At 44.1% G+C, this 20085-nt stretch overlaps 1 protein-coding gene across 1 annotated transcript in view; it reads left to right on the top strand.

Moving 5' to 3' along the window:
* LOC141097550 (acyl-coenzyme A amino acid N-acyltransferase 1-like) overlaps nt 1–19479 on the top strand; it is a 100886-nt gene extending 81407 nt beyond the window's left edge. The window contains exons 3-4 of the mRNA XM_073584774.1: nt 12649–12851; nt 17960–19479. Coding sequence (XP_073440875.1) covers nt 12649–12851; nt 17960–18556 — 800 coding nt within the window. The 3' untranslated portion in view covers nt 18557–19479. The remainder of the gene's footprint in view (nt 1–12648; nt 12852–17959) is intronic.
* Nucleotides 19480–20085: the final 606 nt, after the last annotated feature.

Genomic DNA, 20085 nt, shown 5'->3' with positions numbered 1-20085 from the left:
GTCATAATAGTTATATAGCCACTAGCTGCTAATAGTTAAATATTGCACAGAGAGATATATAGTAATAATGGTATGCTGCTAATATAGGCCCACAAATATCAAAGGAAGAAACCCCGCTTCTTAAAGGGGCGAAAGAGATAAACAGACCCCAAATCGAGACCAAAAAAATACTGAACTCCTAAGCGCTGGATGAAAAAATAGCACAATGCAAAAAACCGTTATGTCTGCAAGCAATCAGGCAGAATGATACATCACCGCAGACCAGCCCAGTCAAAGAGGAGTAACAGTCGCCCCGTCACCTATATGCAGCAGTCAAGCAAGCAGAGTGGCGTATGAGGACCCACGCGTTCCGACACTCGAGGTGTCTTTTTCAAGGTGAGTGTAACCGGTTCTGTTAAACCCAGCTATTTAAACATAATTCATTAACAACAGATCTTTACCAGCTGATAGTCAGCGGCAGGAGAGCGGTATGAAGCAGCATGATGACGCGCAGTGAGCAACCCGGAAGTGCTCACCCGTCGGGATCAGGGTATCCAGTGCGCCTACGTAACCAGAGTGTCTAGTGGAGATCGCATAGATGAATAAGGCGCTTGCGCAGCAAATAGTCAACAGCGTATACCATGCGCCTGCGCAGCCTGGATGTCTCACAGAGATCTCCCCTATGTGTATGACGCTTGCGCGGAGGTTAGCCGGCAAAGGCTGAAAGCATTATCACCAACAATATGAACAAATGCGCATGCCCACGGACATAGACCAATATTGTTATATGTGAAAATCACACATAAATACGCCGATAAATATAGTATTCGCAAAGGTACAGGACTGTTGTCCAACAAAAGCTAAAAAAGTTAACATTGCCTATATAGACAACTGCGCATGCCCACACATAATAACAGACATTACTAAATAGAAGTCACACATAATTGCGCCAACAATGATAACGAGTATGCTCATGACTAAATGGAAAACATAATGCATCATGATCGCTCGCAAATGTCCAACACAAGCATATTGACTTGCTCACAGAGGTAAATAAACGCTGCGGTTTTTAGCGCTAATGTGCATGCATACATACAAGGAGGTCAAATGTCAAAGATAGAAAATGCAAAAGTGAATCTGTTACTATAACAAACCTCATATCTAAAAGTTATAGTTTTTAGTCTATGATATCAAAAATAGTTCATTTGTACGGTATATAACATGCACATACCCAATATGTATTTCTCCTTGGTATGAGACACATAGTATTATACCAAAAATTGCAAAGCAGACCATCCTCAGGTAGTAAGAGTAACATGGGTCACCCAAAGAAACCTCTTAGATAGTTCTGTGCAAGTAGATAGGTGCACAGTATCCACATGCCCAGATTAAATTGGTATCTCCAGATAAAGGTTTATCAATCCAGGTCTATAAAAGCACCTGGGGAACGATACCTCCAAATATTGATACTCTATTAAATGAGGCATATATGGGTATCCACATGCACCATGTACATAATCACACTTATTCAAACATAGTCTGGTTCAGCTATGTCATTAGCTGGAACAGACCAATCCCATAGTTCAAATAGATGTTATGAAGGGTGGCCAATGGCCACATAGATCATTTAACAGAAACACCCATTGTCAAGGCGCAGAGGTAAGTTAGATCAGACTACCCCTGGACAAGGAAGGGGGTGGGGGGAAGAATGGCAGCTGGACAAGTCAGTTCCGGTAGAGACAAGATGGTGAAAAGGCTGCATTTCAGAGAGAAGGACCCATTTTTATCCTCTGGTGCTAGAGTTTTGAAATCTCGTTTCCCTGGACATTTTATCCTGATACTGGACTGCATTCTTATTCTGGACTATCTTATCCTTTGTGTGGTGGACTGAATATGGACCTTTTCGTATTTTTGCCTGAATAAAGGTCTTGGAATTGTTCACTCTTCGCTTGCTCTGTTGATTGTGTGATACCAGAGAAGGACCCCGTGACAACTGGTGGCAGCAGTGGGATCAACAGAGCGTCACCCAATGGAGAACCACCCACAGAGTGAGTACAGAAATTGGACTGTATGCAGTTTACAGGAGAGAGCCAGAGACCTGGGCCTGAACTACCAGGGACTGACTAAAGAGGCCTTAATCGATCTACTGGTGGGTGCTAGCCCGGCCACCTCCTCCCAGATGTCTGAAGGACGAGCACTGGAGACAGGGATCCCCATCCAGAAAAGCCAGTGGTTGGTGTGGTATGAAGAAGAGATGGCGGTTCTGGGCCCCAGCGTCTCTCAGGAGTACAAGGAGGAGGCTGCCCGCCGGGCACAGCGGAGACAGGAAGCAATGGAGCTTGAAAAAGGGAGTAACGCAATGTGGAGTGTAACCCCAACAATCCGGGAGCCTGTACGGATCACCCGGACAGAGTGTAAGCCATTTGATGAGGCTTCTGGAGATGTGGAGGGGTTCTTCAAAGACTTTGAGCAGCAGTGTGCTGTGATGGAGGTGCCCCACTCTAGCTGGATGCGTTTGTTAGTGGGGCTCCTGAACGGAAGCTTGGCGGAGGCTTACCGAACCATTGATGCACTGCGGAATCGGGATTATAACATTGTAAAGAGGACTATCCTGGATTACCATGCTATCACCCCAGACTCATATAGGGCCAAGTTCCGAGACCTCCCATGCACCACGGGGGGATCGTTTAGGATGTATGCACATAAGATGTCCGAGGCATGTTGGAGATGGCTGGAAGCAGAAAACGCCTTTACTGTGGAAGATGTTATACAGGCGTTCCTTATAGAACAATTTCTTGCCAAGTGCCCTGCAGAGGTACGGGAATGGGTCCGGGAGCGCACGCCGTGTACCGTGGATAGAGCTGCATCCCTGGCCGATGAAGCCCTTACTATACGGCCGCAATGGAGGAGGCTTCTGGACAATGAACCACGGCCTGCTCCCACGCCCCGTCCCCCTCCAATTATATCTGCCCTTCCACCTAGTCGCAAGCCGATGACAATCACGCCTCACAATCCTAGGCCCCAACAGTTCCGACCACGACCTGGGGGTATCACAGAGAGGAGGTGTTATGGGTGTGGGCAACCTGGACATTTGCAGTCTGGCTGTCCCTCCAGGATTCGGAGGGAGCCCCACGCAGCCCCACCTCGTCCAGTGCATCTTGTACATTCCACCACACCTGAGGAAGAGCTACCACCACCCCCACCAGAGTGAACCACCGACCACGGCACAATAGATACCCCTCCTGGAGTGTACGTACTCCGGCCTCTGTCCTTTAGCTACTCAGAGCAACGACAACGCACCTGCAGGATGTCTTTATTGATGGATACAAAGTGTCAGGATTTAGAGACACGGGGGCATTCTTGACTATCGCTGACCCCCATGTGGTTCGACCCGAGGCAATTTACCAGGGTCCGGGAATTCCCATTGTCCTGGCGGGCGGTGCCCGCAAATATATACAGCGAGCTTCTGTGCGTTTGGATTATGGTTGTGGAGAAAAACTGTGTTGGATTGGAGTTATGGGAGGACTTCCTGCAGATATCCTCCTTGGGAACGACATTGGGGAGTTACAGTGCCAATTTGTGGGAGCAGTCACCCGACTACAGGCCCTTCAAGCACTACGTCATCCGGACCCCACCGGGGAGCAACCACCACGAACCGCATCAGAGTCGGTAAGCAATACTTTCGCTGCTACTACATTGGGAGAGTCTTGGGACAGAGAGGAGTTTAGGAGAGAAATAGAGGGTGACACTACCTTAGCAGCCCTTAGGCAAAAGGCAGAAACTGGGCACATGGGAGATAATGGGGATGGCTTCACTCGAGAAAATGGACTGTATTATCGTGTAGCAAAGGGCAGTGACCAGGGCAACCCTGACGCAACGACCAGGCAACTCATTGTCCCTCAGAAGTACAGGGCACAGCTACTTCAACTGGCCCATGACATCCCCTTTTCTGGGCATCAAGGGAGAAAAAGGACTGAAATGAGACTCACCCAAAATTTTTACTGGCCGGGCGTCTCGCAGTCGGTAGCCCATTATTGCCGCACCTGTGATGTGTGCCAGTGAATGCGGCATCCAGGAGCTCGACATAAGGTACCCCTGCAATCCCTGCCCATAATTGAGGAACCATTTCAACGTATATCCGTCGACATCATAGGTCCTCTGGCCCACCCCAGCAGGTCAGGGAAAAAATATATCCTGACCGTGGTGGATTATGCCACTAGGTATCCTGAAGCTGTGGCCCTGTCCAGTATTACAGCAGTTAAGGTAGCCGAGGCCCTTGTTACCATCTTTACCCGGGTAGGGTTTCCTATTGAAATATTGTCGGATCAAGGCACTCAGTTCATGTCAGATCTGGTCCAGTCCCTATGGCATACCTGTGGTGTTCGAGCCATTCGCACCACCCCATACCACCCGCAGACCAACGGACTATGTGAACGCTTTAATGGAACCCTAAAAAATATGCTGAGGGCTTTTGTTGATGCTGAAAAAGACTGGGAAAAATACCTGCCGTATCTCCTCTTCGCCTATCGGGAGGTTCCCCAAGAGTCCACAGGGTTCTCTCCCTTCGAACTACTGTTTAGCCAGAAGGTCCGTGGGCCTCTCACTCTTCTGAAAGAACATTTGGAGGGAGACATCTCAGATACCGGAATGCCCATCGTTCCCTATGCTCTAGAGCTCAGAGACCGTCTCGCCCAGCTAGCTACCTTCGCTAAAGAACTTCAGCGAATGGCCCAGTCCAGACAAAAAACCTGGTATGACCGTAATGCCAGGAACCGGGAATTTATGGAAGGACAGCAAGTGCTCATGATTACTGCTTCCCCTGCCAACAAGCTTCAAGCAGTGTGGGAAGGCCCTTATCAGGTTGTCAAGAAAATTAATGACACTAACTATGTTATTGCCCTGGACTCTAGTGGTCGACGACAGAAAACCGTCCACATTAACATGCTGAAAGACTACCACGACCGATCTCTGCCTGTTCTAGCTGTCTGCCACCTCCCTAGTGATACCGCCGCCGACGAGTATCTCCCAGATCTCCTCCAGGTTGCCCAAGCGGGAGGATCACTGGAACAAGTGCCCCTGGGCTCCCATTTATCGGATATACAAAAGGACGATATTGTCGCCGTACTAAGGCCGAGGGCTGCTGCTTTCTCCTCAAAGCCGGGGAATACTACTCTCACCAGTCACCATGTGGAAACTCCCGGACAACGCCCCATCCAGCAGGCTGCCTACCAGGTTCCAGAGGCTGTTCAAGGCATGATAAAGAACGAACTGGAGGAGATGAAACAACTGGGAGTTATTCAGCCATCTCAGTTCTTGGGCCTCTCCTGTCGTCCTGGTCCCCAAGAAGGATGGTACAACACGATTCTGCGTTGATTACAGACGACTAAATGATGCCACCAAGAGTGATGCTTATCCCATGCCCAGGATTGATGATCTATTGGATCGTCTGGCCAGTGCCCAATTTGTGACCACGTTAGACTTGAGCAAGGGGTACTGGCAGATACCCCTAACGGAGGACGCTCGGGAGTGCTCAGCCTTCATTACTCCATTTGGGCTTTGAGTTCCTGGGAATGCCCTTTGGGATGAAAACTGACCCCGCTACTTTCCAGAGACTGGTGGATTGACTGTTACAACAATGTCAGGACTTTGCCTGTGCTTACTTAGACGACATCGCCATTTTTAGCACAACCTGGGAGGAACATCTTAAACACTTGGGCATAATACTGGACTGTATCCTTACTGCAGGACTGACCATTCGCCCTGATAAGTGCCAAATAGGGATGGCTGAGGTGCAGTACCTCGGGCATAGAGTAGGGGGTGGGACACTAAGGCCTGAGCCTGCCAAGGTGGAAGCCATTAGCAACTGGTGTAGACCCCAGACTAAAAAGCAGGTACTTGCATTTTTAGGAACTGCTGGTTGCTATCGCAAATTTGTTTCTAATTTCAGCACCTTGGCCAAGCCCCTAACCGACCTGACCCACAAGAACATGCCTAGGAATGTGACGTGGACGACGGCATGCGAGGATGCCTTTTCAGCGTTAAAAACTGCCCTCGTCACTGCTCCTGTCTTGGCTGCCCCGGATTATAAATGCAGGTTCCTCGTGCAGACAGATGCATCCACCTTTGGGATTGGGGCAGTACTTAGCCAAGTGAACGCCGCCGGAGAAGAAAATCCTGTTGCTTTTGCCAGTCGGAAACTACTGGATCGGGAAGTTGCCTATGCCACTATTGAAAAGGAGTGCCTTGCCATCGTATGGGCACTAAAAAAATTGCAGCCCTACTTGTATGGCAGAGACTTTACAATTGTTACAGACCATAACCCCCTCACATGGCTGAATCGCGTATCAAGGGACAATGGAAGATTGCTGCGGAGGAGCTTGTCCTTACAACCCTACAGCTTCTCCATCCAATACAAGCGAGGAAGCCAACACCAGAACGCCGATGGACTGTCTCGACAAGAAGAACAATAGGCTCCCCAGGCCGACCTACCCCTGCCACTGTACAAGGAACTATAAATAACTGAGCAATGTGGACTAAAGTGAGCAGGCCAGAGGTCTGTGTAGACCTCATGGTGTGCTCACTTATTATGGGGGGGAGAGGTTGTGATGGTGTGATATGTTATGTGGATGTCATTTTTGTATATTCCTATTTTTAACAATTCCAGTTATTTTCATAGTGTTTTTCTTATTACATTGTAAGCCTACAGCCTCACTGTATCTGTCTCTTGATGACCCCCTGTAGTGCATTAATCCCTAAGGCCTTTTGTTCTCCTCTGGGAGGCAACTTGTTGGACTACCCCTGGACAAGGAAGGGGGTGGGGGGAAGGATGGCAGCTGGACAAGTCAGTTCCGGTAGAGACAAGATGGTGAAAAGGCTGCATTTCAGAGAGAAGGACCCATTTTTATCCACTGGTGCTAGAGTTTTGAAATCTCGTTTCCCTGGACATTTTATCCTGAGACTGGACTGCATTCTTATTCTGGACTATCTTATCCTTTGTGTGGTGGACTGAATATGGACCTTTTCGTATTTTTGCCTGAATAAGGGTCTTGGAATTGTTGACTCTTCGCTTGCTCTGTTGATTGTGTGATACCAGAGAAGGACCCCGTGGCAGAGCCATATACCAGCAGCATACTTCCACATCCATGGCCCTATAGGAAGGTAACTCTGACCCAAAAAGAAATGCAAACAAAGGGCCTGGACCACATTGTGTAAGGTGTAGTTGACCATGAACGTGTATCAGAAGGAATACTCAAAGGAAACTTATTCTGACAAATTAGGGGAAGGATATAGAAATATAAACAAATAACAAAGGTCCAGTGGATTGTTGATGAGGGTCTTCATCCTGGTGAAGCCAAGCCAGTCTGAATGATAGTTCATAGTTGTATTCAAGCATGGGAACCTGAAAAAAATGATAATCTGTAAAGAAAACCAGAAAAAGTATGTATCATAACTGGTATTGCTGTACACCAGTCAGACACGAAGACACAAGACTATGTCTTCATTCGGACTGGCTTGGCTTCACCAGGATGAAGACACTCATCAACAATCCACTGGACCTTTGTTATTTGTTTATATTTCTATATCCTCCGCCTAATTTGTCAGACCAAGTTTCCTTTGAGTATTTCTTCTGATACACGTTCATGGTCAACTACACCTTACACAATGTTGTCCATGCCCGTTGTTTGCATTTCTTTTTGGGTCAGGGTTACCTTCCTATAGGGCCATGGATGTGGAAGTATGCTGCTGGTATATGGCTCTGTCATTGTTTCATTTGACGCGCTTTAATGTGAACTACCCTAGCAAATTTGAAGACTACTTCTCAATCTGATCTAACTTACCTCTGCGCCTTGACAATGGGTGTTTCTGCTAAATGATCTATATGGCTAGCCACCCTTCATAACATCTATTTGAACTATGGGGTTGGTTTGTTCCAGCTAATGACATAGCTGAACCAGACTATGTTTGAATAATAAGTGTGATTATGTACATGGTGCATGTGGATACCCATATATACCTCTTGAGTATCAATATTTGGAGGTACCGTTCCCCAGGTGCTTTTATAGACCTGGATTGATAAACCTTTATCTGGAGATACCAATTTATTCTGGGCATGTGGATACTGTGCACCTATCTACCTGCACAGAACTATCTAAGAGGTTTCTTTGGGTGACCCATGTTACTCTTACTACCTGAGGATGGTCTGCTTTGCAATATTTGGTATAATACTATGTGTCTCATACCAAGGAGAAATACATATTGGGTATGTGCATGTTACAGTATATACCGTACAAATGAACTATTTTTGATATCATAGACTAAAAACTATAACTTTAGATATGAGGTTTGGTATAGTAAAAGATTCATTCTTGTATTTTCTATCTTTGACATTTGACCTCCTTGTATGTATGTATGCACATTAGCGCTAAAAACCGCAGCTTTTATTTACCTCTGTGAGCAAGTCAATATGCTTGTGTTGGACATTTGCAAGCGATCATAATGCATTATGTTTTCCATTTAGTCATGAGCATACTTGTTATCATTGTTGGCGTGATTATGTGTGACTTCTATTTAGTAATGTCTGTTATTATGTGTGGGCATGCGCAGTTGTCTATATGGGCAATGTTAACTTTTTCAGCTTTTGTTGGACAACAGTCCTGTACCTTTGCGAATACTATATTTATCGGCGTATTTATGTGTGATTTTCACATATAACAATATTGGTCTATGTCCGTGGGCATGCGCATTTGTTCATATTGTTGGTGATAATGCTTTCAGCCTTTGCCGGCTAACCTCCGCGCAAGCGTCATACACATAGGGGAGATCTCTGTGAGACATCCAGGCTGCGCAGGCGCATGGTATACTCTGTTGACTATTTGCTGCGCAAGTGCCTTATTCATCTATGCGATCTCCACTAGACACTCTGGTTACGCAGGCGCACTGGATACCCTGACCCCGACGGGTGAGCACTTCCAGGTTGCTCACTGCGCGTCATCATGCTGCTTCACACCGCTTCTCCTGACGCTGACTATCAGCTGGTAAAGATCTGTTGTTAATGAATTATGTTTAAATAGCTGGGTTTAACAGAACTGGTTACACTGACCTTGAAAAAGACACCTCGAGTGTCGGAACGCGTGGGTCCTCATACGCCACTCTGCTTGATTGACTGCTGCATAGAGGTGACGGGGCGACTGTTACTCCTCTTTGACTGGGCTGGTCTGCGGTGATGTATCATTCTGCCTGATTGCTTGCAGACATAACGGTTTTTTGCATTGTGCTATTTTTTCATCCAGCGCTTAGGAGTTCAGTATTTTTTTGGTCTCGATTTGGTGTCTGTTTATCTCTTTCGCCCCTTTAAGAAGCTTGGTTTCTTCCTTTGATATTTGTGGGCCTATATTAGCAGCATACCATTATTACTATATATCTCTGTGCAATATTTAACTATTAGCAGCTAGTGGCTATATAACTATTATGATCATCTTATATTGTATTGTGGGGACTACATTTGTTTCAGTCCCTTGGATTTTTTAACTGTTTTTAATTGTGTGGTGTGTTTTTGGCTCTGTAACCCTAGAACACATACCTGGGGCCTCGCAGGCCCGCCCTGTTAATTGTTTTCTATTTTCTGCAAGATTCCTTTAGTTAGAATTTTGAAACTCTAGGTATTCCTCAGGTATATAGTTGTTTGTCATTTCCAGTTGTTCATTTATTTTTATGTTACAGGCATTTCGGTATAACAACTCTTTTTTGTGAATACCCCATATTCACATACCTGGGGCCTTTCAGGCCCGTACTAGGTTTACATGTGATCCTAAGTCTTTTTGTCTTCACTGTTGCTGGGGAAGACTTTGACTCAGTCTTTATGACTCTGCTGTTGCTATGAAGAGTGTGAATTCTGCCTGACTACATGGTCATGTGATCTTGGGAAGGAGGCTCCCTCACAACGTCATGCGTCTCTGACATCATCATAGGTCCTGAACACTGTTCATTGTGTGCTACTTGCTGAAGATACTTTGGAGGAAGGAGTCAGCTTTCTTGTTTCTTGAAAAAGAAACTTTCTGAGTTCCAAAAATCCAAAAGCTTCTACTGCACCTAAAAGAAAGTGGTGACCTGCTGAAGGTGAGAGGAGGGGTCTGCACTTTACCCTTAGCACACACACTAACAAAGAGTGTACAACCCTGATTGTAATCTTTTTTTTTTTTTTTTTTTTCATTTTAGTTTACTGACTTCTAAGGTTACAATGGCACAGTCTACATCCAGGGGTTTGACTGACCAAGAAATCGAAGCAATCATTTTTGATAGTGATGAAGACAGTGAACTTTCTATGTCTGATGAAGAGTACATGCCACCAGCTAATGTCTCTACTTCATCGTCCAGTGATTCTTCAGATGATGAAGAAGTAATGGATCCAGCAGAACGCACAAATAGAACATCCAAAACTAATGTTTTTTGGAACAGTACTGCTGAGGTTCTTGGACGAACCCCATCACATAATATTGTAAGAGTTGCTCAAGGAACTGTAGGAATTCCACAATTCTTGTCCAAAAGAGATATGTTCTGTAAATTTTTTTCAGATGATATTGCAGATGAGGTAGTTTTGTGCACTAACTTAGAAGGAAAATGTATCGCTTCAGGAAGAAAAAAACATGGAAAACTATAACAAAAGAGGAACTGTATGCTTATATTGGCCTTACTCTTCTGGCAGGGAGTACAAAATCATACGATGTTCCTATCAGAGAACTCTTTATGAACCCTTTTTCAGATCCACATTACAAAGCTGCAATGTCAGTCAATAGATTTGAGGATATTCAGGGAAGCCTTCGTTTTGATGACAAGAGAACTCATCGTGTCAGTTGTTGCGGTCATTAGTAAAGTAGAAAAGGAACCTTTGAAAAGAGATATTCCTGCAGCATGTTTACTGCAACTTTTATATTTAAAACTTTTAGACAAAAAAACATTATTATAAAGCATTATATCGAATGCGTATATTGGGCGTTTTAAGCCCGTTCAGTTACTCTTTTGTTTTTTTGTTTTTCACATAGTAATGTTTTGAATTATTCACATCTTAGGCTGTGTTCCCACTGGTGCTGGGGTCTGCCAGGAGGTGATCCATAATGGATCTGATCTCCTGGTAACTCCAGTTAAGGCTGCTGGAATGCCGGGATTCCGCCAGCCTTAGCTGGGGTCACCAGGAGGTCAGATCCATTACAGATCTCCTCCTGGCAGACACCAGTGCTAGTGGGAATGCATCCTTACTTTGCAATTTTCAAATAAACTTTGAAAATTATTTTTGTTTGAGTTATTCCATGTTATTTGCACACGGGCCTAAAAGGCCCCAGGTATGTGAAAGTGTAGATTTTTATGGTCATGAGTTCTAGGGGTAAGCAATAAAATATATTTTGTCTTATATACTGGTATTTTGTGTGGTGATCCTAAAAGAATTTTGCATGGTCCCTTCCATTTTGCTTCAAATAGTGGCAGAGAGTATGAGAAGCAAGCATGGTCCCTTCCATTTTGCTTCAAATAGTGGCAGAGAGTTCCAGAAGCAAGGAGAAGGAGCTCAAGAGAAGAGGAGACAGGAGGGAGAGATGGACAGAGAAGAAGCTCCAGTAGGGACTGAGCAGAGAGACGGTCAGGGGGGTGGCCCTGACAGAAGAGCCACAAACCGAGAAGGCCGAGGGGTACCAGATGGACGGGCTCGGAAAGTGGAAGCGCTGTGTCCGTGGGCCTAATGGCAGCCACAGTGAAAGAACCGCGAGGGACGTCACTGTAGAAGAAAAGGAGAAAAGTGAAAGGTACCCGGGCCTGTGCATAGAAGTTGTCGAGCAGCTGCTGTGTGGTGCTGCGGTCATCGAGAGGACGGCCAATAAAGAGGACCTGTTGAAAGCACATCAGTCTCTGTCTCAAATTTGTTTGTGCCGAAGAGAGACAACCCCCAAGTCGGCCCACTTACCTACACCATGAAAAGATGTTGTTGAATTCCTCCACAGCACATCCTCTCCCTGTTCTCATTAACTGCAGACTGCCCTTAAGATGGCCGCACTTCCTCTTTCTGTGTTTCACATCAGTCACTTTGTAGTCCCTCTATGAAATTTTATAAGCATATCACAGTCATTCAGCAATGCTTAGGCAACAGCAACACCTTGTGACCGAATAACAACATTACTGTAGAGAAGCAAATCTATTTACAACAGGTACAGTGCTACACTGGTGTAGATATGGGTATACACAATTATCCCGTTCTGGTGAGCTGACACGCATGTACCCAACCTCTCAAAAGTGATATTCCGCTTGCAAATAAAAATAATTGTTCAGATCATGTGACTGGGGGTCCCCACCATCTTCACATTACAGACAAGACCACTATTCCCGACATAAAGATTTGAAAGGCCACTGACAACTCCACAGCTGCCTTCTAAACTACGAGTCAGCTATAGGGTCTACGAAAACTCCCACTCTCCTACTGTCTTGTTTTATCATTCCGAACTTCAGGCTTTTCTTTTTCTTTTACTGTCCCAGTATGACATGGACTCCTTAGAAGCAGATCTAAAACATGCATGGTGGCGAGACCAATTTTCAATACATTTTTAAATAGGTAAAAAAGTGAAACTCCCTTTTTCTGTTCTTCGATATTGTAGAAATTATTTTTTTTCAATTTTGTCTTCTCTTTAGGTGAAGGACCCTTTCCGGGAGTTATTGACTTATTTGGGGGTATTGGTGGCCTACTAGAGTTTCGCAGTAGCCTCCTGGCCAGCCGTGGTTTCGCCTCTCTTGCCCTGGCTTATTTTGCTTATGATGATTTACCTATTTTCCTTGGTGAAGTGGATTTAAAATATTTCGAAGAAGCCGCTCAGTTTTTATGTAATCATCCAAAAGTAAGTTGGAATTTTTAATAGAAACATGTCAGTGAGTCTTACGCTTTATGGATTCCTTCAAAGAGTTGACATGTCATTAAAGAGTTGTTTATATAATATTAATTGTAGATCAGTGGCTTACAATCCTTAAATAAAGTTGTCAAATCCAATCAACTACTAAAAAAAGCTCACTGCTCCAAATATCTCCATCTGAAAACCTGCATTTCAGAGGTTTTTGAACTCTTGGTTGTCTATGGATAAGTCCTGTAGTTCATCGATGATAGGTCACACATGCTCAGTAGACACCTGCTATTCTTCTATCTTAGATATCCATTTCTTAATTTCCAGTGGCACGCCGCATGAGTGATTACACCATGCTCACTACAGAGAGTGGATATTGGCACTACATACCTGTTGCTGTCAAAGGATGGTGCAGCTATACTTCTCTCTAGATGCGCTCTAGCTGTGTGATAGATAAGTCATAAATACCAGACACTGTTCGCCTCCCTCACAAAACTACATATGAAATGCAACTGGGCCATTATCTATAGAAGGGGTGTCAAACTCATTTTCACAGAGAGCCACATTAGAATTATAGTTAGCCTTTGTAAAGCCGCTGGAACACTAGTGGCTGTGGACCCACTGTGTCACTGGCTGGAATTACCTTGTAGAAGCAGGACTTAGTGCCTACCTAGTCTTCAGCAGCTCCTCTGATGGTGAGGAAAGGCTTGGGCTACATGATAAACGTGTGTGCGTGAATCATGTGAGCTTCCACACCCTTTTTCTATACCTCTTAACCCAACTTCAACCTTTATTAAGAAATCCCAAAAAACACTCCACACTTAAATTGGATTAATTGGCCACAGCAGCCTTTTATTAGCATTTAACAAAATTTCACAATTTTGTAACACGACATCCCAGAAGAGGTGATCCTTGAAGCCCCAAAACCATAAACCTCAGGTTTAATAATCCCAACTTGGCCCCAGGTCGAGTCTTGCCTCTAGCCGCTAAGCACCAGCTCAGAGGCACCTATCAACCCACCTGTAAAATGTCCAGCACCATTAATCATGGAACCCCTTTAATGCCTTCACAGGATTATTTAACTACCCATCCACTTGAATCCACCCAGGGGAGGGTCCAGAAACTTTAGAGATCCCCCCTCCGATCTGCCATTCACCAGCACCACAAACTTCGAGGACCTCCCCCCCCATGCCCCTCTACTGTGACATATGTTTACACAATCTTTAAAAAGAAACATTATCCCCAAACTTCCTAAAATGCTGTACTCCTAATTATCCACAAAACCAGATATAAAATATCACAAAACATCCCCATTACACATCGTAACCAAATAAGGGAGGGTGGGAGATTCTTGTCACGGTGAGGGGCACCTAAACTAGTTGCCTCACCTAACATGGCTGACCCTTTAATACTAGTGCCCCGTGACCCCACCCCTGACCGCTCCTCCCCCCCAGACCTAAGACCAGCACCACCTATTTCAAATAGTTTAACCCCCACCCCTGCACTACCAGCTAATTACCTAACCTCAGCTCACTATATTCCCTCTCAATCCTGCCATGTCATCCTCCCTTTAAGGCCAGCGGCCCAGTACAGCCTTACTGAATAGCCACCAAGTGTCACTCTGGGGCAGTGTCCAGACCTGCAGCAGCTGACCCATGTTTTAGAGCAGGTACAGAGGCATGAGACAGAAGCGTAGTCAGACGGTCAGGGCAGGCATCACAGGCTCAGGTTAGAAAGCTAAGGTCAGGAGCGGAAAGAGCAAACAGTACACAAGCCAGGTAAGTAACAGGAGGTATAAACAATAGAACACCTTTACAGGAACTAGATGCAAACAGCATACTGGAACCTAAGCTCAGGTCAAGGTGTGGAAGGCAGCACTGCCTGATATAGTGTCTGCTGGATGGTGATTAGCTGGAGAAACCAAACCTGCAGGACACAGCAGGGTCAAATTCCTGCAGATTCTGGATGTTGCCCTCCTATAGCAATTTGAAAAAACAGCATAGAGATGCAGGGGTGCCGAGGAGTACTGCAAGAGACAAACCCAGCGAGTCAGCCTGACACGAAGAAAAGCAGCGCCATGACCACGGTGAGTAAGGTGGCACTGAAAGGCATAGACTTTACTGCCATTACAGTCGCTTGTAATTGTAAGTGCTCATACAGATGTCCGTGCCACTTGGTACGAGCACAAACTGTAATCAATGGACTGGCCAGGGGCTCTAAGAGAGCTGTCCCTGGATAGTGGAGCAAAGAGTGTAGTTCTTTTGGTAGCTGGGCTAATAGCGCTTTCCTTGAATAGCAGGGTTGAGAGAGCTGTCCCTGGGTAGTAGGGCTAAGAGTGTTGCCCCTGAGTAGTAGGTCTACGAGTGCTGTCCCTGGGTAGTAGGGCTAAGAGTGCTGTCCCTGGGTAGTAGGGCTAAGAGTGCTGTCCCTGGGTAGTAGGTCTACGAGTATTGTCCCTGGGTAGTAGGGCTAAGAGGGCTGTCCCTGGGTAGTAGGGCTAAGAGTGCTGTCCCTGGGTAGTAGGGCTAAGGCTACGGCCACACTGTCAGTATTTAGTCAGTATTTCATATCAGTATTTGTAAGCCAAAACCCGGAGTGGGTCAAACATGCAGAAATGGTGCACTTGTTTCTATTGTACCTTGTCCTCTGATTGTTTCTCACTTGGTTTTTGCTTACAAATGCTGAGAAAAAATACTGAACAAATACTGATAGTGTGGCTGTAGCCTAAGAGAGCTGTCCTTGTGTAGAATCCTGCTGTTCATGTTCTGAATCTTCTGAATCAGGTATATCTTCAAGTCTCTCCAGAAGTGAAGGGAAAGGTATTTCTGGGCCGTGAGGCACAGGGCGAATCGCTGACGTGAGGTCCGGGTATATACAGTGCTGTGCAAATTAATTGGGACAAAGCATTTTTTCAAAGTTAAATCGTAAGTTAGTTACCAGTCAGTGGTTCAAACCAGTTTTAACTGCTTTGTCCCAATTAATTTGCACAGCACTGTAATATCCTTCTTATTTTTAAGGTTGAGCCCCTCCACGTTGCACGTACACAAGTAGCAGTCATCACTGTGATTTTGCAGTTCCCTTCGGATCATAGGCACACCAAAACCAAAGCTCTCCTTCCCTTTAGACCACTGTCGTAGTGGTATACAAACAAAACACGCCATATGTGGAGCCCGCGACTTGTCCTGATCATCTAGTTTTACACCAAAGTACGCTTAATACACTTCTCTGTTTCACATTGTTAGAAACAGAAGCTTAATCCACCACAAGCAATAAATACTGAGAGGAATCTTGGTATCGCACCACCACTCTCTTATAAACTCTGTCTAAAAGAATATCTGCCTTTGCTCCCCATAGAAAGCGATCACAGCGCAGCTTTCAGGTCTTATACTGATGAGGTAAAATGAAAGCTGTGCTCTAATTGGTTGCTGTGGACATCACCACACTGTTATGAATAGTGACTAAAAAAAATCTGTTTTAGTGCCCATAACAACCAATCACAGCGCAGCTTTCATTTCTTATACTACTGAGGTAACATAAAAGAGGTGCTATGATTGGATGTTATAGACACCACCACGCTCTTTGGAAGCCGGGTTAAGAAAATCTTCTCTTCCCAGAGACGCCAATCACAGCACAGCGGCCATTAATTTCTAACCAATCTAAAGACCCCAAAATCATCCAACAAAGGTCACACAAAGGGTTCAAGTATGGTGCACGGAAAAGCTTAAGGAGTCAGTGTTTGTGAAAAAAACTGTGCTTGATGGAATTTTTTCATTAATTTTGCTGAGGTCAGCAATTGAAAGTATATAAAAATCGCCTCTTATTTTTCAAACAATTTTACCCCTGCAGACCTATGTTATCTGAAGGCTTGATGGCTACTATCGATGGGTTTTAAAGACTATAGGGAGAAAAACAAAATTAAATTCTTAGATAAACCCTTTTAGTAAAATTTTCTCTGAATGATTCAATTAATAATCCAGAAGGTATATCGTGGCACGGCTGTGTTGGTGCTCAAATAGGTTCCCAAACCAATAATAGTAGAGTAATAAAGTTTGGCACTCAACTCATGAGATTTCCATTGTATAAAACTTTTAATGCAGTCCAAAATAAACGTTTCGGTCACTATCCAGTGAATAATCTGTACATAGAAGTGGGGAACTACTACTATACCATTTTCCCCACTTCTATATACAGATTATTCACTATACTACTATCATCATTTTAGGCACTGATACCTATGCAGGTAATATTGGAGCAGTCGGGTAGGTCTTCCTTTTTCCTTATTCCTTTTTTCCCCGTTTTTCCTCAGGTCCAAGGTGTTTTCACTACTTTTTTCTTCATAAAAGAACATGATCTGTATGATGTTTCTCTGTTGACTTAAATTGTTACAATTCTGATGTATTAAAATTGTGGTTCAAATATTGAGCACTGCAGTATACTGATGAAGGTCCATTGATGACCGAAACGTTTATTTTGGACTGCATTAAAAGTTTTATGCAAAGGAAATCTCATGAGTTGAGTGCCAAATTTTATTACTCTTCTATTAAAAATACAGTGATCACAAAGTATGTCCTTCTATGATCTCTAGCTGTGATCTTTGGGGTAAATCTGACCCTAAGTGTTCAATTTATCTTCAGCGCCACCACAGAAAGAAATGATGTATTTCACTATATCTATTAATACCAGTAGGGCTTGTGTGTGAAATGCAGGACAGGACTGCTCCTCCATTCTCCTCCACTCTTTACTCTAGTCAAAAGATGAGGATTTTGAGCAGAGGACTCATCCCTCAAAATTTCCCAAATTGAACAATAGGACAACCCCTTGAAATTCTAGTGTTGAAGGCGTTGTCGTGCTGAGATTACTAGTACGCATGGACTTTATATATGGGGACCTCTGTCTAGCATTCGCTGTCATAGACCAGGTTGACCAATGCTTTACCTGGCCATCCATTAATTTGAATGGTCAGCTAAACCCCATATTACTGCCATAAAGCAGTGGCAATATCAATGACCAGTAAACTGCTAAAAGATTGAATTTTCTCCATTAACTGTCCACCAAATTGTTAACCTGTAGCTTTATAAATCAATGTGACAATACATTCTACTTTTTAGGTGTCAGGTGATGGAGTTGGAGTGGTCGGTATATGTAAAGGAGCTGAGATAGCTTTGTCTATGGCATCCTACCTGCCTCAGGTCACTGCTACAGTATGCATCAATGGACCCACTGCTGTGAATGCTGTCGACATGGTTTATGGTGATCACATTATGAAAGCCATACCCCTAAAAATTGAAACAATGGTGAGCACAGACTTTTGGTCTTACCGTTTTATTGACTTGATAGGCAATCAAAGAAAACCAGAATTCCAGGACTCTATAATTCCCCTGGAGAAAGCCAGAGGCCCCATTCTCTTTTTGGTGGGAAAGGAAGACAAGCATTGCGATAGTTTGATTCTTGCTACAGAAGCAAAATCCCGGGCGGAAAAGTATGGCAAGAAGGATGTGTACGTGCAATGTTATCCAGGAGCAGGACATCTTCTAGAACCTCCGGGTTCCCCTTTCTGTCCCTTATCAGAGGGTCAGTACTCTCCGTTTCCTGTGGCTTGGGGTGGAGAACTTCTGCCACATTGTAGAGCACAAGAAACTAGTTGGAAAGAGATGCAAGAATTTCTCCGAAAAAATATTAGGTGCTCTCGAAGGAATAAATTATGAACTCTTTTTTTTATTGGGGGATCTATATACCTTCCCACATGCTACGCATAAAGCTGAAATTGGCGACTATTGTAGCTTCCATTATCTGGAAGGCTTGACCACATGTAAATGTCTATATGTAAAGGGAACCAGTCAGCTGATTTATGCTGAAAAAAACAAACGTTGTATGTTTCAGAGCCTGGCTGAACAAATGCAGCCAAGTACGCTTTTTTCTGAAATGCTCAATAAAACATAATTTAAATATCTGGGACCACAGGAGATATGTCACTAGTCTAGTGCTGCCTCTGGCTGGCTTCTCTCTGCACCGCTCCATGTGATTGACAAAGGTCTCTCCTTATGTGTACATTGGGAGAGACCTGTTAATTCACTCAAGCAGTTCGAGGAGAACCTGGCCAAGGCGGGGCTGGACTGGTTTAGTCTCTGCCTGTGGTCCACAGCAGAATCCTCAAACTATGATTACTGTGAAATGCTAAAAACATTCCAGGCTCTCATTCGTACTATTCATGATTTGGACAGCATGTATCATCTGACAGTTTCCGTTTAAGATATGTAAATTATATTATTATTTACATAGTAACATAGTAATTAAGGTTGAAGGGAGACATATCACTGTCATACAGAAGAGGGTCCTCCAGCCAAGACAATGGAGATCTGTATCATCATGTATCATCTATCGAGCTGATGGTTTCAGCCATCCAATTATTACATATAAAGCCATTTATGTGAATGGTCGCCATGTACTATAGCAGTGCTTGCTCGTTTTGCTTCTTTGCCGGGTGTCTCTGGAATGTAATCCATGATAATTAGCCAATTGCCATGCAAGTTTCCATATTAAAATGATTGTCTGTGATTAGACATCTTTACTTCTGGAGGTTCTGAAGCACAATGCAAACTTTGAAATAAAATTCCCACCTATCATGGTGTTCTTGTGTGGCCTCCTCAATAACCAAGGTCCAGATGAGACTTTTCTAAGGTTGTATAAATTGACTTAAACTTTGCAATTTGACTTTTATCAACTCAATGTTCTATTATTTTCCTTCTTTAAATTAAATTGCATTGAAAACTTACATAACAACTTTTATTGTCCAGCTACAATTTATTACATTTAAATGGGGTTATCCAATTCTTATTTGCTCTGTTGCGGGCTATGAAGATTAAAGAGAACATGTCTTCTTACTTGGATGCCATAACCAAAGCAGAGGCCCTGTTCAAAGAATGTCTTTCACTCTCGATGGCTATTAGTGTTGTCCCAAATGGGTATCATGTAATTTTTCTGTCTAACAAAAAATGTCTGTATGTTTTTGCAGAATTAGTTGCCAGATTATTTTGGGGCAGAACACACTGTACAGAGAGGATATTGACCTAACACTGAATTAAGCAAACTCTTAACCAACATCTACGCGACTAGGCATTTAAAGGGCATAATAGGGATGCAATAAGGTCAACGGGACAAGGATCGGAGGGCTGAAAGAAAAAGAATAAGTAACTAGGGTAGGATGTATAAGAGTACATTCTATGGAGTCTAAGAT

Source organism: Dendrobates tinctorius, unplaced genomic scaffold (genome assembly GCF_039654945.1).
Source record: "Dendrobates tinctorius isolate UK_male_01 unplaced genomic scaffold, ASM3965494v1 ptg000085l, whole genome shotgun sequence".
NCBI classification, from domain to species: Eukaryota; Metazoa; Chordata; class Amphibia; order Anura; family Dendrobatidae; genus Dendrobates; species Dendrobates tinctorius.
The sequence above is the reverse complement of the archived record's forward strand: the minus strand, read 5'-3'. Positions and strand labels throughout refer to the sequence as shown.